Source organism: Oncorhynchus mykiss, chromosome 3, assembly GCF_057628025.1.
Source record: "Oncorhynchus mykiss isolate SJ-2025 chromosome 3, ASM5762802v1, whole genome shotgun sequence".
Classification (NCBI taxonomy): Eukaryota; Metazoa; Chordata; class Actinopteri; order Salmoniformes; family Salmonidae; genus Oncorhynchus; species Oncorhynchus mykiss.
The window spans coordinates 19,731,337-19,758,669 of record NC_143024.1 but is presented as its reverse complement, the minus strand read 5'-3'; the positions used below and the strand labels follow the sequence as shown (position 1 = coordinate 19,758,669).

Below are 27,333 nucleotides of genomic sequence, written 5' to 3'. Positions count from 1 at the left end.
GTCACTCACAGCACCCCGGGCCTAGCCTGGCAATACTTAGCTGTCAGAGAATATCAACAAGACAGACACTGATGTAACGTGCCCTCACAGTCCAACTGAGGGACAGAATAACAGGTAAACACACACAGCACATATTCCATTCACTGCATCAGTGTTGAAGATCAACCCTCCACCAGACATCCTCTTTTATAACACACACACGCCTCTATGGATTCCATCGCTTAAATTACCAATTACCCCTTTCTGCACAAGAGACAAACAAGACTGAAGAAACACACAAACATTCAAGTGTGTTGACTGTAGTGTTTATACTTGGCTAACAGTCTATATTCACGGTTAGGAGGGCTTTAGTATACATTTTAAAAAAGACAAACACACATTTCAGCTTTTACAAAGCCGGTCTTTATAATCACTTAAAACTTGACAGAATTTCCATACATAATAAAACAAAATGCTTTCTGTCATCCACTTGATAAAACGTTTCAAAAAAATAGTTAATAGAAAATCAATTTTAGGCATGACTTACAAAATATATACATAATATATACATATACATACACACACAGAGATATATACATACCCTACACAAACATTGTTATTGCATATACATCTGTGTATTTATGTATTTGTATGTACATGATGTATATATTGCTTCACCCTTGAATGTATTTGATCAGACTGAACTAAAACATAAAAACAAACCAGTCTTTCTCCCTGTCCACATAAAACCTGCCGGCCACATTCTGGCCACGCTAGGAAGGACAAGAGTGCAAAGCCTTTCTTCTCTTTTTTTTATCACAACTACGAGTAATCACTTATCCTAACCTGAACTTTGACCCCCCCTAACATGAATCCTAAAATGAGAACAAGTAGCTGATTTACTTGTTCTCAGCAGTTCTCAACGTCACCGTTGTCCTTTCTGACGTGGCCCTCGAGTGGCAACACCAAAAACCTCAAGAACAATAGCGATACACACCACATAGGACACAACAATAACAGAATAATTATGATCTAGGCTAGTTAGTCATCATCAAATCTATGTTACAGTCGAGAGTTATGGGATGGACCAGGCTGTGACCTGTAGACGTAGCCATAGCATTAACAACAGTGTAAAGGGGTGGGTTACTAGGTCGGGGAGTAGCTAAACGTTACAAGGCTGGTTTATATATATATAAAGTGTGATCACTACTATCCATGCTCAGGCTGATAAGTACAGATTAAACTAGTCATGCGTGATTGAATGGCTGGCTGGCGAGTAGGACAGGGTCAGGTGTAGGGTGTCTGAACTAGAGAGACAGGGCTGTGTGCGTGAGGGCAGGGAGGGTTTGTCCTGTAGGTAAATGTGAGGATAGAGTGTCCTGGGGCTACTGTTACAGTGGAGCAGTAGTGCATGCTATGCAGCTCTGAATGTCACCACATCACAGTCATCATGCTTACTATCCCCCTATTCTCCCCTCTCTTTCTATATTCTGTTGCTTTTGTGTAGCAGTAGCAACCCCTTCTCTCTCCATCTCTCTTGCTGCTGTCTGACCCTCACCCCTTGGGCTGGCCTGTTATCCCCTTCCCTCCCTCCATCTCAGAAACTCTGTCCTTTCCAATCTGTCTGACCTCTACCCCTTCTTTCCAGTACTTGCTGCTAGCTCCTCTGTCCTCTCCTCCCTTCCCCCCCTGTCCTCCAGGATCATGTCCTTCTATCCCTAGCCAACCCTCCCTTCTCCCTCCTTTCTACATGGCCTGTGTGTACGCACTACTACCCCACTGGCTGCTGTTATAGTCAGTGGTTGTGCTTCCATAGCTATTGTTGTTGTTGTATCCCTGGTTGCTATTAGCAACACTTCCTGCCCCTTGGCCATCGGAGGCCGCCGCTTCGTCAAAGCTCTTCTCCTCCAATGGCTTGCCAATCCAGGCACCGTAGCCATGGCTACCGAGCGCATCGAAGAACTGCTGCTTGGCGACCTGGAAGGACATGGCGGCCATCTTGGCTTGGGCGTAAGACGGGAGAGCCAGCAGGTCCTGGCGCCCGCACTGTTGGCATAACGACCGGAATTGACGGAAGATATTGGACTTGGAGACCCGCGACACGTCCAGTTTGGGGCTAGAGGGAAGACAAACAGGGTTTAGGAATACACAGAAGCTACTGCGCTGGGATTGAAACATTTTCAAAATGTTTTTCATATGAATTAAATGCCACTACTCGATATGGAGTATCAATAGTGATTGCTATTCTACTGAAATGGGGCCCTGTGTAGCCCAGGTTAACCACCTGGTGCTGCTATCTGGATGAGGGTGGATGAGGTCTGAGGGTCTGGTTCTAGTTGTGGTGCGGGGTGCGTACCCGTCCAGTTTGCCCTTGGTCCCATCCAGCACCTCCACAGTGATGTGGTCTGGCTGGCTCCAGTTCACGCTGGACTCCTTGGTCTTCCCTGTGTGACGCGTCGAGTCATACACACTCACCCTGCCCACCTGAAGGGAGACAGAGATGGAGTGATGGAGAAGAGTAAAGGGAGATGAAGAGTGTGTTCAATTACAGGCATTTCACTATACCCGCAATAACAGGTATAATTTGAAATTAGACTAAATAAATCCTTTCAGATGAATCGACCATTTTAAACAGAGCGGAACGAAATGTTTGTGTACTGTGTGTGTGTGTGTGGGTACCTCGGGGTGGTTGAGTGTATTTCTGTATGTGTACACCTCAGGGTGGTTGAGTGTGTTTCTGTATGTGTACTGTGTGTGTGTACCTCGGGGTGGTTGAGTGTGTTTCTGTATGTGTACTGTGTGCGTGTACCTCGGGGTGGTTGAGTGTGTTTCTGTATGTGTACTGTGTGCGTGTACCTCGGGGTGGTTGAGTGTGTTTCTGTATGTGTACTGTGTGCGTGTACCTCGGGGTGGTTGAGTGTGTTTCTGTATGTGTACTGTGTATGTGTACACCTCGGGGTGGTTGAGTGTGTTTCTGTATGTGTACTGTGTGCGTGTACCTCGGGGTGGTTGAGTGTGTTTCTGTATGTGTACTGTGTGTGTACCTCGGGGTGGTTGAGTGTGTTTCTGTATGTGTACTGTGTATGTGTACACCTCGGGGTGGTTGAGTGTGTTTCTGTATGTGTACTGTGTGTGTACCTCGGGGTGGTTGAGTGTATTTCTGTATGTGTACACCTCGGGGTGGTTGAGTGTGTTTCTGTATGTGTACTGTGTGTGTGTACCTCGGGGAGGTTGAGTGTGTTTCTGTATGTGTACTGTGTGCGTGTACCTCGGGGTGGTTGAGTGTGTTTCTGTATGTGTACTGTGTGCGTGTACCTCGGGGTGGTTGAGTGTGTTTCTGTATGTGTACTGTGTGCGTGTACCTCGGGGTGGTTGAGAGTGTTTCTGTATGTGTACTGTGTATGTGTACACCTCGGGGTGGTTGAGTGTGTTTCTGTATGTGTACTGTGTGCGTGTACCTCGGGGTGGTTGAGTGTGTTTCTGTATGTGTACTGTGTGCGTGTACCTCGGGGTGGTTGAGTGTATTTCTGTATGTGTACTGTGTGCGTGTACCTCGGGGTGGTTGAGTGTGTTTCTGTATGTGTACTGTGTGCGTGTACCTCGGGGTGGTTGAGTGTGTTTCTGTATGTGTACTGTGTGCATGTACCTCGGGGTGGTTGAGTGTGTTTCTGTATGTGTACTGTGTATGTGTACACCTCGGGGTGGTTGAGTGTGTTTCTGTATGTGTACTGTGTGCGTGTACCTCGGGGTGGTTGAGTGTGTTTCTGTATGTGTACTGTGTGCGTGTACCTCGGGGTGGTTGAGTGTATTTCTGTATGTGTACTGTGTGCGTGTACCTCGGGGTGGTTGAGTGTGTTTCTGTATGTGTACTGTGTGTGTGTACCTCGGGGTGGTTGAGTGTGTTTCTGTATGTGTACTGTGTATGTGTACACCTCGGGGTGGTTGAGTGTGTTTCTGTATGTGTACTGTGTGCGTGTACCTCGGGGTGGTTGAGTGTATTTCTGTATGTGTACTGTGTGCGTGTACCTCGGGGTGGTTGAGTGCGTTTCTGTATGTGTACTGTGTGCGTGTACCTCGGGGTGGTTGAGTGCGTTTCTGTATGTGTACTGTGTGCGTGTACCTCGGGGTGGTTGAGTGCGTTTCTGTATGTGTACTGTGTGCGTGTACCTCGGGGTGGTTGAGAGTGTTTCTGTATGTGTACTGTGTATGTGTACACCTCGGGGTGGTTGAGTGTGTTTCTGTATGTGTACTGTGTGCGTGTACCTCGGGGTGGTTGAGTGTGTTTCTGTATGTGTACTGTGTGCGTGTACCTCGGGGTGGTTGAGTGTGTTTCTGTATGTGTACTGTGTGCGTGTACCTCGGGGTGGTTGAGTGTGTTTCTGTATGTGTACTGTGTGCGTGTACCTCGGGGTGGTTGAGTGTGTTTCTGTATGTGTACTGTGTGCATGTACCTCGGGGTGGTTGAGTGTGTTTCTGTATGTGTACTGTGTATGTGTACACCTCGGGGTGGTTGAGTGTGTTTCTGTATGTGTACTGTGTGCGTGTACCTCGGGGTGGTTGAGTGTGTTTCTGTATGTGTACTGTGTGCGTGTACCTCGGGGTGGTTGAGTGTATTTCTGTATGTGTACTGTGTGCGTGTACCTCGGGGTGGTTGAGTGTGTTTCTGTATGTGTACTGTGTGTGTGTACCTCGGGGTGGTTGAGTGTGTTTCTGTATGTGTACTGTGTATGTGTACACCTCGGGGTGGTTGAGTGTGTTTCTGTATGTGTACTGTGTGCGTGTACCTCGGGGTGGTTGAGTGTATTTCTGTATGTGTACTGTGTGCGTGTACCTCGGGGTGGTTGAGTGCGTTTCTGTATGTGTACTGTGTGCGTGTACCTCGGGGTGGTTGAGTGCGTTTCTGTATGTGTACTGTGTGCGTGTACCTCGGGGTGGTTGAGTGCGTTTCTGTATGTGTACTGTGTGCGTGTACCTCGGGGTGGTTGAGTGTGTTTCTGTATGTGTACTGTGTGCGTGTACCTCGGGGTGGTTGAGTGTGTTTCTGTATGTGTACTGTGTGCGTGTACCTCGGGGTGGTTGAGTGTGTTTCTGTATGTGTACTGTGTGCGTGTACCTCGGGGTGGTTGAGTGTGTTTCTGTATGTGTACTGTGTGCGTGTACCTCGGGGTGGTTGAGTGTGTTTCTGTATGTGTACTGTGTGCGTGTACCTCGGGGTGGTTGAGTGTGTTTCTGTATGTGTACTGTGTGCGAGTACCTCGGGGTGGTTGAGTGTATTTCTGTATGTGTACTGTGTGTGTGTACCTCGGGGTGGTTGAGTGTATTTCTGTGTGTGTACCTCAGGGTGGTTGAGTGTGTTTCTGTATGTGTACTGTGTGCGTGTACCTCGGGGTGGTTGAGTGTGTTTCTGTATGTGTACTGTGTGCGTGTACCTCGGGGTGGTTGAGTGTGTTTCTGTATGTGTACTGTGTGCGTGTACCTCGGGGTGGTTGAGTGTGTTTCTGTATGTGTACTGTGTATGTGTACACCTCGGGGTGGTTGAGTGTGTTTCTGTGTGTACTGTGTGCGTGTACCTCGGGGTGGTTGAGTGTGTTTGTGTATGTGTACTGTGTGCGTGTACCTCGGGGTGGTTGAGTGTATTTCTGTATGTGTACTGTGTGCGTGTACCTCGGGGTGGTTGAGTGTGTTTCTGTATGTGTACTGTGTGCGTGTACCTCGGGGTGGATGAGTGTGTTTCTGTATGTGTACTGTGTGCATGTACCTCGGGGTGGTTGAGTGTGTTTCTGTATGTGTACTGTGTATGTGTACACCTCGGGGTGGTTGAGTGTGTTTCTGTATGTGTACTGTGTGCGTGTACCTCGGGGTGGTTGAGTGTGTTTCTGTATGTGTACTGTGTGCGTGTACCTCGGGGTGGTTGAGTGTATTTCTGTATGTGTACTGTGTGCGTGTACCTCGGGGTGGTTGAGTGTGTTTCTGTATGTGTACTGTGTGTGTGTACCTCGGGGTGGTTGAGTGTGTTTCTGTATGTGTACTGTGTATGTGTACACCTCGGGGTGGTTGAGTGTGTTTCTGTATGTGTACTGTGTGCGTGTACCTCGGGGTGGTTGAGTGTATTTCTGTATGTGTACTGTGTGCGTGTACCTCGGGGTGGTTGAGTGCGTTTCTGTATGTGTACTGTGTGCGTGTACCTCGGGGTGGTTGAGTGCGTTTCTGTATGTGTACTGTGTGCGTGTACCTCGGGGTGGTTGAGTGTGTTTCTGTATGTGTACTGTGTGCGTGTACCTCGGGGTGGTTGAGTGTGTTTCTGTATGTGTACTGTGTGCGTGTACCTCGGGGTGGTTGAGTGTGTTTCTGTATGTGTACTGTGTGCGTGTACCTCGGGGTGGTTGAGTGTGTTTCTGTATGTGTACTGTGTGCGTGTACCTCGGGGTGGTTGAGTGTGTTTCTGTATGTGTACTGTGTGCGTGTACCTCGGGGTGGTTGAGTGTGTTTCTGTATGTGTACTGTGTGCGTGTACCTCGGGGTGGTTGAGTGTGTTTCTGCATGTGTACTGTGTGCGAGTACCTCGGGGTGGTTGAGTGTGTTTCTGTATGTGTACTGTGTGCGTGTACCTCGGGGTGGTTGAGTGTGCTTCTGTATGTGTACTGTGTGCGTGTACCTCGGGGTGGTTGAGTGTATTTCTGTATGTGTACTGTGTGTGTGTACCTCGGGGTGGTTGAGTGTATTTCTGTGTGTGTACCTCAGGGTGGTTGAGTGTGTTTCTGTATGTGTACTGTGTGTGTGTACCTCGGGGTGGTTGAGTGTATTTCTGTATGTGTACTGTGTGCGTGTACCTCGGGGTGGTTGAGTGTGTTTCTGTATGTGTACTGTGTGCATGTACCTCGGGGTGGTTGAGTGCGTTTCTGTATGTGTACTGTGTGCGTGTACCTCGGGGTGGTTGAGTGCGTTTCTGTATGTGTACTGTGTGCGTGTACCTCGGGGTGGTTGAGTGTGTTTCTGTATGTGTACTGTGTGCGTGTACCTCGGGGTGGTTGAGTGTGTTTCTGTATGTGTACTGTGTGCGTGTACCTCGGGGTGGTTGAGTGTGTTTCTGTATGTGTACTGTGTGCGTGTACCTCGGGGTGGTTGAGTGTGTTTCTGTATGTGTACTGTGTGCGTGTACCTCGGGGTGGTTGAGTGTGTTTCTGTATGTGTACTGTGTGCGTGTACCTCGGGGTGGTTGAGTGTGTTTCTGTATGTGTACTGTGTGCGAGTACCTCGGGGTGGTTGAGTGTGTTTCTGTATGTGTACTGTGTGCGTGTACCTCGGGGTGGTTGAGTGTGCTTCTGTATGTGTACTGTGTGCGTGTACCTCGGGGTGGTTGAGTGTATTTCTGTATGTGTACTGTGTGTGTGTACCTCGGGGTGGTTGAGTGTATTTCTGTGTGTGTACCTCAGGGTGGTTGAGTGTGTTTCTGTATGTGTACTGTGTGTGTGTACCTCGGGGTGGTTGAGTGTATTACTGTATGTGTACTGTGTGTGTGTACCTCGGGGTGGTTGAGTGTGTTTCTGTATGTGTACTGTGTGCGAGTACCTCGGGGTGGTTGAGTGTATTTCTGTATGTGTACTGTGTGTGTGTACCTCGGGGTGGTTGAGTGTATTTCTGTGTGTGTACCTCAGGGTGGTTGAGTGTGTTTCTGTATGTGTACTGTGTGCGTGTACCTCGGGGTGGTTGAGTGTGTTTCTGTATGTGTACTGTGTGCGTGTACCTCGGGGTGGTTGAGTGTGTTTCTGTATGTGTACTGTGTGCGAGTACCTCGGGGTGGTTGAGTGTGTTTCTGTATGTGTACTGTGTGCGTGTACCTCGGGGTGGTTGAGTGTGCTTCTGTATGTGTACTGTGTGTGTGTACCTCGGGGTGGTTGAGTGTATTTCTGTGTGTGTACCTCAGGGTGGTTGAGTGTGTTTCTGTATGTGTACTGTGTGTGTGTACCTCGGGGTGGTTGAGTGTATTTCTGTATGTGTACTGTGTGTGTACCTCAGGGTGGTTGAGTGTATTTCTGTATGTGTACTGTGTGTGTGTACCTCGGGGTGGTTGAGTGTATTTCTGTATGTGTACTGTGTGTGTGTGTGTACCTCGGGGTGGTTGAGTGTGTTTCTGTATGTGTACTGTGTGTGTGTACCTCGGGGTGGTTGAGTGTGTTTCTGTATGTGTACTGTGTGTGTGTACCTCGGGGTGGTTGAGTGTGTTTCTGTATGTGTACTGTGTGTGTGTACCTCGGGGTGGTTGAGTGTTTCTGTATGTGTACTGTGTGTGTGTACCTCGGGGTGGTTGAGTGTGTTTCTGTATGTGTACTGTGTGTGTGTACCTCGGGGTGGTTGAGTGTGTTTCTGTATTTTTTTATTTATTTCACCTTTATTTAACCAGGTAGGCTAGTTGAGAACACCTTTATTTAACCAGGTAGGCTAGTTGAGAACACCTTTATTTAACCAGGTAGGCTAGTTGAGAACACCTTTTTTTAACCAGGTAGGCTAGTTGAGAACACCTTTATTTAACCAGGTAGGCTAGTTGAGAACAAGTTCTCATTTACAACTGCAACCTGGCCAAGATAAAGCATAGCAGTGTGAACAGACAACAACACAGAGTTACACATGGAATAAACAATAAACAAGTCAATAACACAGTAGAAAAAAAAGAGAGTCTATATACATTGTGTGCAAAAGGCATGAGGAGGTAGGCGAATAATTACAATTTTGCAGATTAACACTGGAGTAATAAATGATCAGATGGTCATGTGCAGGTAGAGATATTGGTGTGCAAAAGAGCAGAAAAGTAAATAAATAAAAACAGTATGGGGATGAGGTAGGTAAAATTAAGTGGGCTATTTACCGATAGACTATGTACAGCTGCATCGGTTAGCTGCTCAGATAGCAGATGTTTAAAGTTGGTGAGGGAGATAAGTCTCCAACGTCAGCGATTTTTGCAATTCGTTCCAGTCACAGGCAGAACTGGAAGGAAAGGCGGCCAAATGAGGTGTTGGCTTTAGGGATGATCAGTGAGATACACCTGCTGGAGCGCGTGCTACGGGTGGGTGTTGCCATCGTGACCAGTGAACTGAGATAAGGCGGAGCTTTACCTAGCATGGACTTGTAGATGACCTGGAGCCAGTGGGTCTGGCGACGAACATGTAGCGAGGGCCAGCCGACTAGAGCATACAGGTCGCAGTGGTGGGTGGTATAAGGTGCTTTAGTAACAAAACGGATGGCACTGTGATAAACTGCATCCAGTTTGCTGAGTAGAGTGTTTGGAAGCTATTTTGTAGATGACATCACCGAAGTCGAGGATCGGTAGGATAGTCAGTTTTACTAGGGTAAGTTTGGCGGCGTGAGTGAAGGAGGCTTTGTTGCGGAATAGAAAGCCGACTCTAGATTTGATTTTAGATTGGAGGTTTGATTGGTTTGATACGAGTCTGGAAGGAGAGTTTACAGTCTAGCCAGACACCTAGGTACCTTTGATGTCCACATATTCTAGGTCGGAGCCATCCAGGGTGGTGATGCTAGTCGGGCGTGCAGGTGCAGGCAGCGAACGGTTGAAAAGCATGCATTTGGTTTTACTAGCGTTTAAGAGCAGTTGGAGGCCACGGAAGGAGTGTTGTATGGCATTGAAGCTCGTTTGGAGGTTAGATAGCACAGTGTCCAAGGACGGGCCGGAAGTATACAGAATGATGTTGTCTGCGTAGAGGTGGATCAGGGAATCGCCCACAGCAAGAGCAACATCATTGATATATACAGAGAAAAGAGTCGGCCCGAGAATTGAACCCTGTGGCACCCCCATAGAGACTGCCAGAGGAACGGACAGCATGCCCTCCGATTTGACACACTGAACTCTGTCTGCAAAGTAGTTGGTGAACCAGGCAAGGCAGTCATCAGAAAAACCGAGGCTACTGAGTCTGCCGATAAGAATATGGTGATTGACAGAGTCGAAAGCCTTGGCAAGGTCGATGAAGACGGCTGCACAGTACTGTCTTTTGTTTCTGTATGTGTACTGTGTGTACGTACCTTGGGGTGGTTGAGTGTGTTTTTGTATGTGTGAGGTTGAGTGCGTTTCTGTATGTGTACTGTGTGTGTGTGTACCTCGGGGTAGTTGAGTGTGTACTGTGCTTATACCTCGGGGTGGTTGCGTGTGTTTCTGTACGTGTGTACCTCGGGGTGGTTGAGTGTTTCTGTACGTGTACCTCGGGGTGGTTGAGTGTTTCTGTACGTGTACCTCGGGGTGGTTGAGTGTGTAGGGAGCAGGTAGACTCTTGGAGAAGGCTTCGCCGTCTCTGGCCAATCGGCAGCAGACAGCACGTGTCAGGTGGCCATGGCTGTACAGGTAGCCTGGATGGACAAATATAAGAGACAAGGACATGGAAAACAAAACAGAAGATAGAGAGGAAGGGGTACGAGAGAGGAGGGGGGCGAGACAGAGGGGGGCAGAGAGAGTGACAGGGAAAGAAAAAGGGAGAGAAAGAGAATGACAGAAGAGTGTGTGAGTCAGTGTATTTCCATGTTAACAAGGATGATCACATCATAGAGTACTCTGACAAGGAGAGGTGAGTACAGAGATGGATGTCTGAGGGGTTCAGGGGTCTGGGTGGATAGTTAGCTGGTCATGACTCCTACAGTATAAGGACAGAGTCAGCCAGGGACTGTCTTGGTGGATAGTTAGCTGGTCATGACTCCTACAGTATAAGGACAGAGTCAGCCAGGGACTGTCTGGGTGGATAGTTAGCTGGTCATGACTCCTACAGTATAAGGACCTAGTCAGCCAGGGACTGTCTGGGTGGATAGTTAGCTGGTCATGACTCCTACAGTATAAGGACAGAGTCAGCCAGGGACTGTCTGGGTGGATAGTTAGCTGGTCATGACTCGTACAGTATAAGGACAGAGTCAGCCAGGGACTGTCTGGGTGGATAGTTAGCTAGCTGGTCATGACTCCTACAGTATAAGGACAGAGTCAGCCAGGGACTGTCTGGGTGGCTAGTTAGCTGGTCATGATTCCTACAGTATAAGGACAGGGACTGTCTGGGTGGATAGTTAGCTGGTCATGACTCCTACAGTATAAGGGACAGGGACTGCCTGGGTGGATAGTTAGCTGGTCATGACTCCTACAGTATAAGGACAATGTAGTTTGGGATTGAGATGTTGTCTACTTATGAGTGGAGTTTGTTAAACATGACTGAAGCCAATGGTGACCGTTGACCCCCCCTCTCTCCCCCTTTACTCCCACACTCAATCTATCCTCCCTCACTCTTTTTCAAATCAAACCTCCCTCAAATGTTTACTGTCCCCTCCCTCCCTCATCTCTTCTCTCCTTCCACCAATCTCCCTCTATGTACTATCGTTCCCTCCTCACCCAGGGTGATTGAAGCCAGGTAGATAGGATGGAGGAAGTGGGAGAGCAGGGCTCCCTGCAGACCCAGGACGTTCCAGCGAAGGATCTTGTCGCTACAGCTCATGGTCCTCAGACGCTCGCCGTGCTGGATGCCGTCCCAGGTGGGCACGATGGTCGATGACTCTACCGGGATGGTGCCCTCACCTACACACGGCACAGACACCCTTGAGGCATACTTTTGACTCCAACGACAAAGCCATGCAGTATGAGGAATAGGGTGTATGAGAGAGCCAGTGGTCAAAGTGATGGTTGTACACTAGAATCACACAGTCCATGCTCTAGACTGGAACATTCAAATCCGTTGGGATATTTGTCCTTTCTACCAGGTGTGTTTGTGGCAGCAGCAGCAAATGAGGTGTGAATGTGTAGTCATGCTCTGTTTGGCCTGCAGAGAGGGGAGTTATGCAACATGGTGGCTCTATGTGCTTGTCCTCAGTAACAGAGGGGGTCCTCATGGAACGGTGCTGCAGATGGCATCTGGCTGTAACTCACCATTCTCCACCTTGGTGCGCAGCTTGCCCTGCTTGGCGTTCTCAAACAGGGGCTGGTGGCCCTGGCCGTCCCCCGCGTCCTCGCTGCACGACTTATCAAACAACGCCCCGTCTCCGCACGGAGCAGTACTGGGGGAGAGGTAGAGCGCGAGAGGGGAAGAGGTAGAGCGCGAGAGGGGAAGAGGTAGAGCGCGAGAGGGGTAGAGCGCGAGAGGGGTAGAGCGCGAGAGGGGTAGAGCGCGAGAGGGGTAGAGCGCGAGAGGGGTAGAGCGCGAGAGGGGTAGAGCGCGAGAGGGGAAGAGCGCGAGAGGGGAAGAGCGCGAGAGGGGAAGAGCGCGAGAGGGGAAGAGCGCGAGAGGGGAAGAGCGCGAGAGGGGAAGAGCGCGAGAGGGGAAGAGCGCGAGAGGGGAAGAGCGCGAGAGGGGAAGAGCGCGAGAGGGGAAGAGCGCGAGAGGGGAAGAGCGCGAGAGGGGAAGAGCGCGAGAGGGGAAGAGCGCGAGAGGGGAAGAGCGCGAGAGGGGAAGAGCGCGAGAGGGGAAGAGCGCGAGAGAGGTAGAGCGCGAGAGAGGTAGAGCGCGAGAGAGGTAGAGCGCGAGAGAGGTAGAGCGCGAGAGAGGTAGAGCGCGAGAGAGGTAGAGCGCGAGAGAGGTAGAGCGCGAGAGAGGTAGAGCGCGAGAGAGGTAGAGCGCGAGAGAGGTAGAGCGCAAGAGAGGTAGAACGCAAGAGAGGTAGAACGCAAGAGAGGTAGAACGCAAGAGAGGTAGGGCGCGAGAGAGGTAGGGCGCGAGAGCGGTAGGGCGCGAGAGAGGTAGGGCGCGAGAGAGGTAGGGCGCGAGAGAGGTAGGGCGCGAGAGAGGTAGGGCGCGAGAGAGGTAGGGCGCGAGAGAGGTAGGGCGCGAGAGAGGTAGGGCGCGAGAGAGGTAGGGCGCGAGAGAGGTAGAGCGGTAGGGCGCAAGAGGTAGGGCGCAAGAGGGGAAGAGGTAGAGCGCGAGAGGGGAAGAGCGCGAGAGGGGAAGAGGTAGAGCGCGAGAGAGGTAGGGCGGTAGAGCGCGAGAGAGGTAGGGCGCGAGAGAGGTAGAGCGCGAGAGAGGTAGGGCGGTAGAGCGCGAGAGAGGTAGGGCGCGAGAGAGGTAGAGCGCGAGAGGGGAAGAGGTAGAGCGCGAGAGGGGAAGAGGTAGAGCGCGAGAGGGGAAGAGGTAGAGCGCGAGAGGGGAAGAGGTAGAGCGGTAGGGCGCGAGAGCGGTAGGGCGCGCGAGGGGAAGAGGTAGAGCGCAAGAGAGGGAGGGCGCGCGAGAGAGGGAGGGCGCGCGAGAGAGGGAGGGCGCGCGAGAGAGGTAGAGAGGTAGAGCGAGAGAGGTAGAGAGGTAGAGCGAGAGAGGTAGAGAGGTAGAGCGAGAGAGGTAGAGAGGTAGAGCGAGAGAGGTAGAGAGGTAGAGCGAGAGGGAGAGGTAGAGCGAGAGAGGTAGAGCGAGAGGTAGAGAGCGAGAGAGCGAGAGGTAGAGAGCGAGAGGTAGAGCGAGAGAGGTAGAGCGAGATATACAGTGGGGCAAAAAAGTATTTAGTCAGCCACCAATTGTGCAAGTTCTCCCACTTAAAAAGATGAGAGGCCTGTAATTTTCATCATAGGTACCCTTGAACTATGACAGAGAAAATTAGAAAAAAATCCAGAAAATCACATTGTAGGATTTTTTATGAATTTATTTGCAAATTATGGTGTAAAATAGGTATTTGGTCACCTACAAACAAGCAAGATTTCTGTCTCTCACAGACCTGTAACTTCTTCTTTAAGAGGCTCCTCTGTCCTCCACTCGTTACCTGTATTAATGGCACCTGTTTGAACTTATCAGTATAAAAGACACCTGTCCACAACCTCAAACAGTCACACTCCAAACTCCACTATGGCCAAGACCAACGAGCTGTCAAAGGACACCAGAAACAAAATTGTAGACCTGCACCAGGCTGGGAAGACTTAATCTGCAATAGGTAAGCAGCTTGGTTTGAAGAAATCAACTGTGGGAGCAATTATTAGGAAATGGAAGACATACAAGACCACTGATAATCTCCCTCGATCTGGGGCTCCACGCAAGATCTCACCCCGTGGGGTCAAAATGATCACAAGAACGGTGGGCAAAAATCCCACAACTACACGGGGGGACCTAGTGAATGACCTGCAGAGAGCTGGGACCAAAGTAACAAAGCCTACTATCAGTAACACACTACGCCGCCAGGGACTCAAATCCTGCAGTGCCAGACGTGTCCCCCTGCTTAAGCCAGTACATGTCCAGGTCCGTCTGAAGTTTGCTAGAGAGCATTTGGATGATCCAGAAGAAGATTGGGAGAATGTCATATGGTCAGATGAAACCAAAATATAACTTTTTGGTAAAAACTCAACTCGTCGTTGGAGGACAAAGAATGCTGAGTTGCATCCAAAGAACACCATACCTACTGTGAAGCATGGGGGTGGAAACATCATGCTTTGGGGCTGTTTTTCTGCAAAGGGACCAGGACGACTGATCCGTGTAAAGGAAAGAATGAATGGGGCCATGTATCGTGAGATTTTGAGTGAAAACCTCCTTCCATCAGCAAGGGCATTGAAGATGAAACGTGGCTGGGTCTTTCAGCATGACAATGATCCCAAACACACCGCCCGGGAAACGAAGGAGTGGCTTCGTAAGAAGCATTTCAAGGTCCTGGAGTGGCCTAGCCAGTCTCCAGATCTCAACTCCATAGAAAATCTTTGGAGGGAGTTGAAAGTCCGTGTTGCCCAGCAACAGCCCCAAAACAGCACTGCTCTAGAGGAGATTTGCATGGAGGAATGGGCCAAAATACCAGCAACAGTGTGTGAAAACCTTGTGAAGACTTACAGAAAACTTTTGACCTCTGTTATATACCCTTTGTTGGCAATGACAAAGTATTGAGATAAACTTTTGTTATTGACCAAATACTTTTTTTCCATCATAATTTGCTAATAAAGTCATTAAAAATCCTACAATGTGATTTTCTGGATTTTTTTTCTCTCATTTTGTCTGTCATAGTTGAAGTGTACCTATGATGAAAATTACAGGCCTCTCTCGTCTTTTTAAGTGGGAGAACTTGTACAATTGTTGGCTGACTAAATACTTTTTTGCCCCACTGTATATAGCGCCATTATCTTTTCTACATACTTTATATCTGGTTTTAGTCTTCAGTTTACATTGACGTTTTTCCACCCCAGAAATCATTATCTAAACATGACATTTTTTATTTTACTGTTTTGACATACGTGGTGGCCCGAAAACACTTAAGGGGCCCGCCCAAGACTTTTCCATGCAGAAAAAAAACCCTGGCTTCTCAAACTCCTAGAACAACATGTGTGTGGGGGTGGGTTGGTGGCCCAGTTGAGTTCCAGGGCACAGAAGGAAAGGGGAGAGAAGACAGTAGGTGGAGAAGAATGAGCCATGGGGTGAAGGGTCAAAAAGCGAGGAAGAGACATCCTCCGTAGGCCCACCTGATATAGAGGTGGAAGGTGGTGTCAGGTTTGATCCGGAGCTTGTTCTCCTCAGCTGGCTCAAATATGCTGTCCTCTGATCCTTCACAGTGCTTCAGCAACTCAGCATATAGAAACCTGGAGAGAAAGGTGGGGGGGGGGGGGGGGGGGGTAGAATCCATATTGGAGTGATTCAGATCAGTGAAAGTGTCCAGCATCCAACACACAAATAAAGGGAGACTGGTGGAGAAACAGAGGATCTGGTAAGTGGCGTTAATACACTCTACACTAACCAGATGGACTCCACAGTCACATTAACACACATCATAGTCTGTAATGACTTCCCAGCTGACATATGACACCCTGTAGAGGGAGAAAGAGAGGTTTCAGAAAGGCAGGGAGAGTAGCTATAAAGGAATCAAAACGAAGAGCAAAGGAGGAAGGGGAAAAGACTGGTTATATAAAAGGAGCAGCAGTAACTTCCTACCTGATAAATCCTCTCCTGGAGATGATTTCTGCGTGGCAGTCATTAACGGTGTCCCCTTTAAGACTCAGCTCCTCCCCTTTAACACAGCGATTTCCTGAGGAGAAAAACAAACAAAAATACATTTATTTTATCTCAAAAGGTTGAGACAAAAATCATTCCAAAAGGCTTGTTATTATTTTCTTGCGCCACACACACACACACACCTGTTCCCAGACTGACCACGGTCCCCAGCCCTTCCCCCCTCTTCATGACGATGGTGGCGAGGATCTTCCTTCCCAGAAGACTGTGCTGTATGCGTGTGGTGAGGGCGTTGAAGCGCTGGTGACTCAACATGGCGATCTGGTCATGGATTGTCCCACCACTCAGTGGCAGCTAGAGACAGAAACAATAACAGGTTATGAACGGCCCACCAGTCACAGAAGTAGGTTATAGCAGAATCATAGTATTAACAGTGTATTCATAGTATAGCAGGCATTCTTCAACTTTTTCAGCTCCAGACCCAATGAGAAAATCACTGTCCTCCCGTGACCCAAAACCCAAATGAAGAGAAAATAGTGTGTGATTCTAGGTGCAGTCTCCTCACTCCCGACCCACCTCCAACACACCCAAAGCCCAGTGTGGGTCCTGACCCAAAGTTTTAAAAAGTAGTATAGTAAGAGAGGTAAATTGACCTCTGCAGGGGTTAGTTCCCCGGTGCGGGCAGCCTTCTCTGCCTCTCCAATCAGAACCCTCAGAGCTGCATCAGCTGCTTCCTGTTTCCCTTGCTTCTTATTGGAAGCACAGACAGGAGGGAACCAGCGACCCCCTAGTTTAGCCTGGTAGGTAAACCTGAGAGAGAGGGGAGAGTTAAGCATCCATGTCTGCACAGCCGCGTTTTACAATATTGAACCGTTGACTTTCATAGTGTTTTATATGTCACAATGGACCGCCAGACTACCGCAGCTCTGCAGCTGTGGACTCTGAATTACACTTAGTGTGTATGTTCGTGTGTGTACTGACTTGGGCTCGTGCGGTGGTCCTGACTGCCCGACCAGTCGTATCTCTGCAGCGAAGCCCCTGGCCCGGGCGTACTCCAGCAGACCTGACACAGCGTTGTTGTTTAGGTGGCTGATAAGGTCACCAACCCCCGCCTCGTGGGCAGAACGCAGCTCCTCCTCTGTCAGCGGGGGCAGGGAGGGGCAAGCGGGCATGAAGCCCCCTTCATCACCAGACAGACACAGGGGAAACTGGGGCTGGAGAGGACGGGGTAAATGGAGAGTGAGGGAGGAGAAAACAGATAAGGCAGTGAAAAGACAGAGGAGAGGAGGTGGGAAGAGAGAGAAGAGTGATCTTAGTGTTCGGAGGATCTTTTCTTAGAATTACAGCCTGGAGGCACAATGAGAGAAGTCCACATTGGTCTTATGACATTCTGTCAGTCCATAGCTAAACAGCTAGCTAGCTTGGCAAGCCTAAATCCTAAATAGATGGGGTAGTGTTTATTTCAGGGAACCATCCATTCTTTCAGTCCCATGTTTGGGTCCTTTACTCACCTTGTTGAGCTGCAGTCTCCCGTCGGCCATTAACTCCTTGACTGCCTCCTCTGCAGCCAGCTGCCTGGCAGCCTTCTTACTGGGGGCTGAGCTCTCAGCACACAGGCTTTCCCCGATCTTCACCCTGAACATGAACCTGAGGAGGGAGCAGAGACTAACTTATACATCCTAAACATACATTGGTGAGAGAGGTAAGAGGACATTCCTCTCTAACCACATGGGAGTAGAGCTGTGAATCTCCTTCACAGAGACTACAGCACTCAGGAAGAGGGGAAGAGGGACAAAGATGGTCACACTTCCCAGTATCAGATTACTGCGGGACAGTACAGTAGGTGCCTAGGGGAAGGTTATATGCAGAGAGACACAGAGGTGCTGTTGTATCATCCAGTCAGCAGACTGCTGCAGTATGAAAGTCATACAGGACACAAATAACTGCTCCAGTGGGAGAGAGAGAAAGAGAGGTGAGGGCAGGCCCACCTTTCCTAATGATTCATTTATGTATAGAAGAGAGAACCAGGGAGAGAAAAATGAGAAGCAGGGTTGGGCTCAATTCTAATTGAAGTCACTCAATTCAGGAAGTGATTTGAATTTAAATTCAAAAATGGAAAACTTGAAATAAATAGCTTCTCCTTTTCAGTTTATTGAGAAATCATTGAAAATAGATGCTATTTTTTCAATTATTGAATTGGAATGTCAGTTTATTTCCTAAATTGACTGACTTCATTTGGAATTGACCCCATCCCTGATGAGGATGTAGACAGATGGATACCGTGGGTCGTGAGGTGGGCCCTCCTGTCCAGTGTTGATGAACTCAATGGGGTTTCCAGTGCGCTGACTGTACTCCATCAGCATGGACACGGGGTTCTTACCCCCCGGCAGGGAACGGGACAGGGCCTGGGGCGGACCCTCCACCACCTCCTGACAGAGAGGGAGAGGGAGGGAGAGAGCAGAGAGTTAGAAAAGGATTGGGGAAAAAAGAGACATACATCTTTGGCCTTTACAACACAATCAACCACAACAGAGCACATTGATTATTACTAACCTCCGCACACACACGAACACACTTCAGACTTACAGGGACGTCAGAGGTGGGGTCCATGGCCTGGTCCACCCCTGCAGTGAGCCCCTCCTCAGCCCCTCCCCCCTCTATCTCACGCAGCAGAATCCTCAGGGTTGCTGCCGCAGCATCTTTCTTAGCCACCTTTTTATTAGATGCCTCAGCAACAGGAAACAACCTGCCGTCCAGCATGACCTGCATACGGAATCTGAGAGGGAGAAAAATACAAGGGAGTGAGAGGTAGGGAGTGAGAGGTAGGGAGTGAGAGGTAGGGAGTGAGAGGTAGGGAGTGAGAGGTAGGGAGTGAGAGGTAGGGAGTGAGAGGTAGGGAGTGAGAGGTAGGGAGTGAGAGGTAGGGAGTGAGAGGTAGGGAGAGAGAGGTAGGGAGAGAGAGGTAGGGAGAGAGAGGTAGGGAGAGAGAGGTAGGGAGTGAGAGGTAGGGAGTGAGAGGTAGGGAGTGAGAGGTAGGGAGAGAGAGGTAGGGAGAGAGAGGTAGGGAGAGAGAGGTAGGGAGTGAGAGGTAGGGAGTGAGAGGTAGGGAGTGAGAGGTAGGGAGTGAGAGGTAGGGAGTGAGAGGTAGGGAGTGAGAGGTAGGGAGTGAGAGGTAGGGAGTGAGAGGTAGGGAGTGAGAGGTAGGGAGAGAGAGGTAGGGAGTGAGAGGTAGGGAGTGAGAGGTAGGGAGTGAGAGGTAGGGAGTCAGCGGTAGGGAGTGAGAGGTAGGGAGTGAGAGGTAGGGAGTGAGAGGTAGGGAGAGAGAGGTAGGGAGTGAGAGGTAGGGAGTGAGAGGTAGGGAGAGAGAGGTAGGGAGTGAGAGGTAGGGAGTGAGAGGTAGGGAGTGAGAGGTAGGGAGAGAGAGGTAGGGAGAGAGAGGTAGGGAGTCAGAGGTAGGGAGTCAGAGGTAGGGAGTCAGAGGTAGGGAGTCAGAGGTAGGGAGTCAGAGGTAGGGAGTCAGAGGTAGGGAGTCAGAGGTAGGGAGTCAGAGGTAGGGAGTCAGAGGTAGGGAGTCAGAGGTAGGGAGTCAGAGGTAGGGAGTCAGAGGTAGGGAGTCAGAGGTAGGGAGTCAGAGGTAGGGAGTCAGAGGTAGGGAGCGAGAGGTAGGGAGCGAGAGGTAGGGAGCGAGAGGTAGGGAGAGAGAGGTAGGGAGCGAGAGGTAGGGAGCGAGAGGTAGGGAGCGAGAGGTAGGGAGCGAGAGGTAGGGAGAGAGAGGTAGGGAGAGAGAGGTAGGGAGCGAGAGGTAGGGAGAGAGAGGTAGGGAGCCAGAGGTAGGGAGCCAGAGGTAGGGAGAGAGAGGTAGGGAGTGAGAGGTAGGGAGTGAGAGGTAGGGAGTGAGAGGTAGGGAGTGAGAGGTAGGGAGTGAGAGGTAGGGAGTGAGAGGTAGGGAGTGAGAGGTAGGGAGTCAGAGGTAGGGAGTCAGAGGTAGGGAGAGAGAGGTAGGGAGTGAGAGGTAGGGAGTGAGAGGTAGGGAGTCAGAGGTAGGGAGTCAGAGGTAGGGAGTCAGAGGTAGGGAGTCAGAGGTAGGGAGTCAGAGGTAGGGAGTCAGAGGTAGGGAGTCAGAGGTAGGGAGTCAGAGGTAGGGAGTCAGAGGTAGGGAGTCAGAGGTAGGGAGTCAGAGGTAGGGAGTCAGAGGTAGGGAGTGAGAGGTAGGGAGTCAGAGGTAGGGAGTCAGAGGTAGGGAGTGAGAGGTAGGGAGTGAGAGGTAGGGAGTGAGAGGTAGGGAGTGAGAGGTAGGGAGTGAGAGGTAGGGAGTGAGAGGTAGGGAGTGAGAGGTAGGGAGTGAGAGGTAGGGAGTGAGAGGTAGGGAGTGAGAGGTAGGGAGTGAGAGGTAGGGAGAGAGAGGTAGGGAGTGAGAGGTAGGGAGTGAGAGGTAGGGAGTGAGAGGTAGGGAGAGGTAGGGAGTGAGAGGTAGGGAGTGAGAGGTAGGTAGGGAGTGAGAGGTAGGGAGTGAGAGGTAGGGAGTGAGAGGTAGGGAGTGAGAGGTAGGGAGTGAGAGGTAGGGAGTGAGAGGTAGGGAGTGAGAGGTAGGGAGTGAGAGGTAGGGAGTGAGAGGTAGGGAGTGAGAGGTAGGGAGTGAGAGGTAGGGAGTGAGAGGTAGGGAGTGAGAGGTAGGGAGAGAGAGGTAGGGAGTGAGAGGTAGGGAGTGAGAGGTAGGGAGTGAGAGGTAGGGAGTGAGAGGCAGGGAGTGAGAGGCAGGGAGTGAGAGGCAGGGAGTGAGAGGTAGGGAGTGAGAGGCAGGGAGTGAGAGGCAGGGAGTGAGAGGCAGGGAGTGAGAGGCAGGGAGTGAGAGGTAGGGAGTGAGAGGTAGGGAGTGAGAGGTAGGGAGTGAGAGGTAGGGAGTGAGAGGTAGGGAGTGAGAGGTAGGGAGTGAGAGGTAGGGAGTGAGAGGTAGGGAGAGAGAGGTAGGGAGTGAGAGGTAGGGAGTGAGAGGTAGGGAGTGAGAGGCAGGGAGTGAGAGGTAGGGAGTGAGAGGCAGGGAGTGAGAGGCAGGGAGTGAGAGGTAGGGAGTGAGAGGTAGGGAGTGAGAGGTAGGGAGTGAGAGGTAGGGAGTGAGAGGTAGGGAGTGAGAGCAGGGACAACACTTTTTTTGATATTTCTTCGTCACACTTTCTCTTGCAATTTTTTTTTTTTAAATGAATTTGCTAATTCAATCAGCTGGTTCTCTCTTAGACATACCAGCAATGGCCAACCATGATTGGTTGGGAACATTATGACATCACTGACCTGGGGTCATGTGAGGGCCCTGATTGGTCGAGGAGCAGGAACTCGCAATTGTGTCCCTGGTACTGGGCAAACTCCATCAGGCCGCTGACGGGGTTCTTGGCCCTCACCTCCTGGAGTTTGGCACGGAGGTTCTGAGGTGGGGGCGCTGCCAGGGAGACTGCTACTGTCCCCCCTCCATCCCGGCTGATGGCGTTGAGGAATTCGGGGATATCGTCGGTCGCCCACTGCCCTCCGTTCGACTCGTCCTCCTGATAGAGGGATGAAGAGGAAAGGTGAGGAAAGGAAGAAGTGGAGCAGAAGTGGGGGGGGGGGGGTAAAATCGGTGACAGGCGGTTTTAAGGGCTCCAGACCTGACATTCTCAGCTCGGAATCTACAGAGCTATGTTCACCCCTCAATGTTCCAACCAACATTATGTTACTAGGGTAACTGCCGCACTCCTCCTCCCCTTCCGACTCTTCATAGGAGACGGGCTCCAAGTGAGCGAGGGGTCTCCCAAATTCAGGAAGACGTCAATGAATTCCCCAACCGAACTCCCCCCACCACCCCCCCTCGCTGTGTGAGAGTGTCCACCTACCGCCTCAGCGTTGGCCTCTAGACACTCCAATCCGGGTGGCACCGCTTGGAATCCAGACCCCATTCCTTCGACCTTTGCAGGGGCGCTGCGTTCGGCCTTGAGGCTCCTCTCCATCCTCTCCCTGCGATGGACAGATAGCTCCCAGATGTGAGGGGTCACCTCTGCGTTGCGGCTCACGTCGCCCTGCTTCTCCATGGCGTACAGGGTGGGGTTGACCTGCTTGGCGCCCCTCAGGCCCAGGTTCTTGGAGATCACCAGGGCCGTGGCCTCCCCTGCCTCCAGCAGATACTGCAGGATCAACTCCTTCTGATTACTGCCGCAGTCCGCCATGTCGCTCTCGTCAAGGTCTAGGTCAAGCTCTTCGTTACTGCTGCTGTTGATACTGGGTTGTTGGGTTTGGGACTGGGAATGTTGCCGATATGACTCAGATGGTTCTGAGGAAGAGGAGTGTGAATCAGATTCTACGTAGTAATCTTCCTCTTTGTCGCCCTCAGGACCCTGCGCTTCAATTTGCTGGATCTCAGCGTCGATGGCAACGTCCTCCTCCTTCACAGACAGGAAGTGAGAGCAATCTTCTTCTGAAGGCCTTTGCTGTGACTCCACTGGATGTTCCCTCGGTTGGGAACGTGGGCTTTCCGGATCAGAATCTCTACTTTCCGGTTCTTCCTGTGGTTCTACGTAGACAGTCCACTCTGGAGGACTTTCACCGTGTTTTGAAGCTTTCTTATCACGCTCGAGACCGTAAAGGGCCTGGTTGATAAACTTTTTGGGCAACCGCAGCGTTTTTGCCAAACACTTTGCTTGTAGCTTCTCACCGGGGCTCAAATCTGCCAAGGCTTGTAAAACTTGCTCTCGGATGTCAGGTGGCTGAAATGTAGGGACACTCTTGTTGTTTGAATTATTACTACTACCAACAGAAGCTTTGTCAAAGCTGTCGCCTCGGTCAACTCTTCCTCTGTAGGACCTCTCTCTGTCTAAGGATAAACTCTGAAAGTCTTCTGAGAAAGACGGCCCGTCAGCACAGTCTGCATGAAGGCTCCACTGTCTGTTGAAGCCTTGCTTTTGTGTTGAAGTCTGCTTCTGGTTCCAGAATCTAGGGCCGGTTGGTCCTCTAGGGGGTCCCTGACAGTGTGGGTACCCGAAGTCCCTACCGTTCCCTCTGCCTCGCTCGCTGCTGTATCCCCCTCTCCCCCTAGAGCTGTTTTGGGAGTACCTGCTGTACCCTGCCTGGGTCTGGTTCGATTCGTTATAGAGTCCGTTCGGTCCCCCTCGACCCAAGCTCTGCGCCCCTCCTCTGGGGCTCACCCTAAACTGGGGAGCCTCAGTGTTCTGTCCCCTCAGGAAGTGGACCTGCTGCTGCCTGAAGGAGTTAGGACCACTGGGACAAGAGCTCTGCTGACTCAGGGCTGGGCTGTGACCGGGTGGGGGAGGGACAGAGGGGTAGAGAGGCTGAGAGTGGGCACTGGGTGGTACTAGAGGGGGAACTGGGCCCAGGTATGAATGGACGTTTGGGTGTGGGGCCTGTTGCGGGGGGGCTCTGGGGTTAAATCCCAGGGGTCCAGCTCTGTAGTATTGATGCTTAGCCTGCAGTTGGGGGAGAGGGGGTCGGTGGTAATGCTCTATGGGGGGCCCTCCTCGTCCTCTGCTCATAGCGCAGGGGGCAGGTTGAGGGGGGACCAGGGCCGCCTGTTACGCAGCAGATAGGAGGATGTGTCTCTGTGTTGGATACTGATGCAACAACACAGTCAGGCAGAACAACCGGGTGGGCGATGAACGCAAAGTGGCAGTCAGCACCTGAGAGAGAGGACGAGATGGGTGTGAGCGAAAGCAAAAGTGACTGAGTGGGTGAGGAAAGGAGCCATGAAATTTAAAATAAAGAGCCAAATATAAAGCAATATGAAGAAGAAACTAGGGACATAAGACTGGTGGAAAATCCTGATGGAAATGGAAAAAGGGCGGGAGAAAAACAGTGTAAATCAAGGGCTTATGACAAATAACATATATTTTACACACAGTCTCACTGTACTCCATCCTGTCTCCAATACAGCCCCAGTGTCACATGCTGTTGGACCCAATTGGCCGCAACGAGATCCATGTATAAAAGGTCAGAAATGTATAATTCATGGTTGTGGCTTCACTGTTTTAGTTCTGGTTTAATGGATGATTTGCAGCTTCACATAGGAAGTGAGTGAGGCAGAAGGAAAGAAAAGATTCAAGGTGGTTGCTACACTAACTTTTGACAGACTAGGCTAAAGGAAGACACTCAACCCTGCTCCTCAGATTTCAGCCCTGCCAGGCATGGTGCTAGCCAACATAAACTTTTGTCATGCTGCTCCCGAAACGATCGCTATGAATGCCACCATATAATAATAATAATAATATAACCACGAGCAGGATCGAGTTATTTCACGGCAATGGTAACGGACAGCAGCACTGGGTCAGGTGACCCGGGTCAAAGCGGGATCTGGCTGACCCTAATGCAAGCCGACAACAGACGGCCAAAATAACAACCCAGCATGGCTCAACTTCAGTCTGCTGCTTCCATGGGCAATATGAATATACAGAGCTTCGCATTAAATATTAGGACGTCTTTGGCCCATGGACCAAACAGACATTGTTTGGCCTTGTTTTCGGTATGTTCCCGTTCCGGGATTATTGATGAGTCATTTCTATTTGAATTACAGAATTGGGGTATACGCCCTGGTCAACGTGTTATAAAACAAATTCATGCTTAGTGGGTTGCATAAACGATTCGATTACAGTAGAAAGACATTAACTAATTCAATGAACGTACCTGAAAGTTCGCGGGATAAAACACAGATTTACTACCTCACCACCTGGCTTGAAGGCGGCAGAAAGGAGAGTAGGTTTAGGTCACTTTTGAATGGCCGAGAGATCTTGAGGTCCGCGGGCGCGCTGCCGGGGTCAGAAGATGACTACACTTCAAACAGTCTAGATATAAACAGTTACGTTCTATCAAAATACAAAACGAATTCAACCACTTGGCTATATTTCTTTCTTCTTCTTCTTTTTCTTTTTTTTTTGTTACATACCGCACGAGCGCTTCTCAATTTCAAAGAGACATCTAGTACCCCTACCATTCAAGATACTTATACCAGACGTTACAATGTGAAATGATGGATAGGCCTATTAAAAACGCATATAAAGTCTGTATTTACAGTTTCTTAACACGAGAAACAGCACGGAAGGGCAGAATAGTTTCGTTTTCCTTTCTCTAAACACGTTCTGTAGCCTGTCTGGGTGAGTCACGTGATGCAATAGTTCCTATCATAGGCTTCACTAGCTAGAGTAAGAATGTAGCCAAAACTGGTGCAAGCTCAAGGTACCAAGGCCTAGGCTGTTTGAATACTTGGATGTATATCAAATGTATTTCTCACAACATGTGGATATTATAATATAATTTTGTCAACTAATAATACAAAATAATCGGTCCCTGTCATGTGAATGAAAACGTGCCGTAGTGTTATGTCAAACAGGATGTATTTATTGTTAGAGGATACAGTATATTGATTGAAATGCTAAGGCAATCGTTTTTTCTATTTATTATCCAGTAAGCCAATATTTATTATACAATGCATCCCCTCTAGGCACAGACAATTACATTACATTTTAGAAAATATCAATCTGGACAAGAAAATCTTCAGAAATTATGTCTATATATGAATAGGCTAACTCCAAAACATTCAACCAACCTGCCTAAAAAAAAAAAATATGATAATTCAAAATCGCCTCTTAGTTGTCATGTCTCACAGCTGCTGTTGCGTGAAACTATTGTTGTGACAAAAACACCAGAACAGTTTAATTGAGCACGCAGCAGCTGCCGAATATAGCTAGTGGCCACTGTACCCAGATATTGGTGCTTTCAAGACAACTGGGAACTCGGATGTAAAATAACGAGGTCAAAGCATGACGTCAGTAATCTTGAGGTCGGAGCTCTAGAAAGATGCCCGTGTTTCCGACTTGGATGAACGTTCAAAACAAAATTATTTTCCCAGGCGGAGCTCGTTTTTCCCCGAGTTCCCAGTTCTCTGAACGCACTGAGGTATGAGATTTCAGAGTTCCCAGTTGTTTTGAACGGAGCATCAAACCCAATTCCATCACGCACGGATACGCATGCATACAATGGGCAATCAAACACCGCCACGCGAGAGCATCTCTGGCGCGGTTGAAAAAGAAACAAAAACCTAACTATTAATCACTGCTGCCATCAGCTTGAGTGTGGAATTAAGGACGCGACTGAATAACCATCCCATGTTTATTTTTTGCCATGGGATGGTTCTGATGCACACCTTTTCAATCCCCCCAGTCAAAGTGAACCCCGCACAACTAGTTAGCTAGGTGGACAGGAGGAGGATCAACTATCAGTGTACAATTTCAGCCCGCCTCCGACCCCCAACGCTGTCTGTCGCTGGATGAACATAGGATCCAATTGGAATACAGTCGTTTTTCAGTAAATCTCCCTTAATCCTCAATTCCCTTTTTACAGGCGTTTATCCCTTGACTGAAGTCCTCCATGAATATAACCTGAAATTAGCTACGAGTTAGGCAAGCCATCTTGGTTTTAACTGACACTACACATCGAATACCCTGGTAAATATTTTATTTCTCTCAGCAACCTGCTAGCAGAGATGGACTCATCTGCCATCATTGAATGGATGGTTGTCGTTTGGACTGCGCACGCATGTTCCGAACAAGATATTGCGCAGATGGAGGCTCCAAGCGGGTTCACTAGCTAGGTAACGTAGAACCGCGATTGTGCATCGCAAATAACATGCACAACTGTCGATTTGTTCCTGAAACACTTTCCCAATTAACTCCCAAGTGTAAACAACTATGCAACGCGCAGTGAAAATAATGATAATTATGCATAGCGCGGATTGACTAGCTAGCTATGTAGCTTGCCAGCTAACGTTAGCATTGATTGAGCATCACTGCGGCACAAGCGTGCAAACAACCATAGTCGCATTTGACAGCTATTCAGTTAGCGCGAAACCAAATATAGATCTCAATTGAACTAACACGAAAGGTAAAAAAAAAAAAAGAGTTAAAAATGTAATTCATTTACCTGGGTTTGCGATTGAAGCTTTGTATCAGTCCGAGTTCCTGCTTGCTAGCGACAGTGTCGACAAAGAAACAAGGGGGTTAGGGGGGCGCATGATGACATCACTAATTTGCGACAGTTTACCTGGCGCAGTTGGAGTGACGCCGCCCGTTTTACTGCAGAGTGCGGTCCCCCCAAAAAAGAACATCACACAAGGTGGAATAACTTTGCTGCGGCAGGTCGATTGGACTAATTTAGGCAGGTGAATAGGACATGTAGAATAGCAGTACCTCCAAGCCACTGCTATTGCATTCCCTTGTTTAGGATTGGGACTGGATTAATCAGATCTAAAAAAAAAAAACTTCCACAAATCTATTTGACACAAACCCGGTCTAGAAAAAAGACCTAGTACATCTTATCGGGATTTACTTTCTATAAGAAACCTTGAGAGGAACCAGACTCAACACCCAAAGCATGGCTGGCTGGATAGAGGTGAGAGAAGGCAGTAGGGAAAAAAAGGCCCCATATATTGCAGGGGGAATCCAACAAAATACAAACA

General features: G+C 49.6%; 1 protein-coding gene across 12 annotated transcripts; it reads right to left on the bottom strand.

Moving 5' to 3' along the window:
* Positions 1 to 379: 379 nt before the first annotated feature.
* Positions 380 to 26,908, bottom strand: adar (adenosine deaminase RNA specific). Of its 12 annotated transcripts, none has more exons than XM_090223909.1 (17): positions 26,799 to 26,872; positions 24,507 to 24,628; positions 21,713 to 23,506; positions 21,138 to 21,385; positions 18,438 to 18,627; positions 18,132 to 18,280; positions 17,363 to 17,498; positions 16,833 to 17,065; positions 16,505 to 16,661; positions 16,037 to 16,205; positions 15,834 to 15,927; positions 15,368 to 15,484; positions 11,882 to 12,009; positions 11,351 to 11,533; positions 10,220 to 10,332; positions 2,336 to 2,463; positions 380 to 2,095 (listed from the first exon to the last, which is right to left on the bottom strand). In XM_090223909.1, the coding sequence occupies exons 3-17, from the start codon at positions 23,360 to 23,362 to the stop codon at positions 1,726 to 1,728; spliced, it is 4,065 nt and encodes a 1,354-aa protein (XP_090080035.1). In that variant the 5' UTR covers positions 23,363 to 23,506; positions 24,507 to 24,628; positions 26,799 to 26,872; the 3' UTR covers positions 380 to 1,725. The 12 variants fall into 12 exon arrangements, with proteins under 12 accessions (XP_090080035.1, XP_036823703.2, XP_090080016.1 ...); XM_036967808.2 differs by having other exon boundaries at positions 2,264 to 2,463; positions 18,405 to 18,627; positions 26,799 to 26,868; XM_090223890.1 differs by having other exon boundaries at positions 2,264 to 2,463; positions 26,799 to 26,868.
* Positions 26,909 to 27,333: the final 425 nt, after the last annotated feature.

Bases quoted from the DNA above. Each gene is read 5' to 3' on its own strand.
- adar (XM_036967801.2), bottom strand. From the start codon at position 23,362: ATGAGCAGAGGACGAGGAGGGCCCCCCATAGAGCATTACCACCGACCC. The intron at 10,333-11,350 runs GTGAGGAGGGAA...TTGTCCATCCAG, and splicing joins CCTGGCTTCAATCACCCTGG to GCTACCTGTACAGCCATGGC. The intron at 2,464-10,219 runs GTACACGTACAG...GTCTCCCTTCAG, and splicing joins ACACACTCAACCACCCCGAG to GTGGGCAGGGTGAGTGTGTA.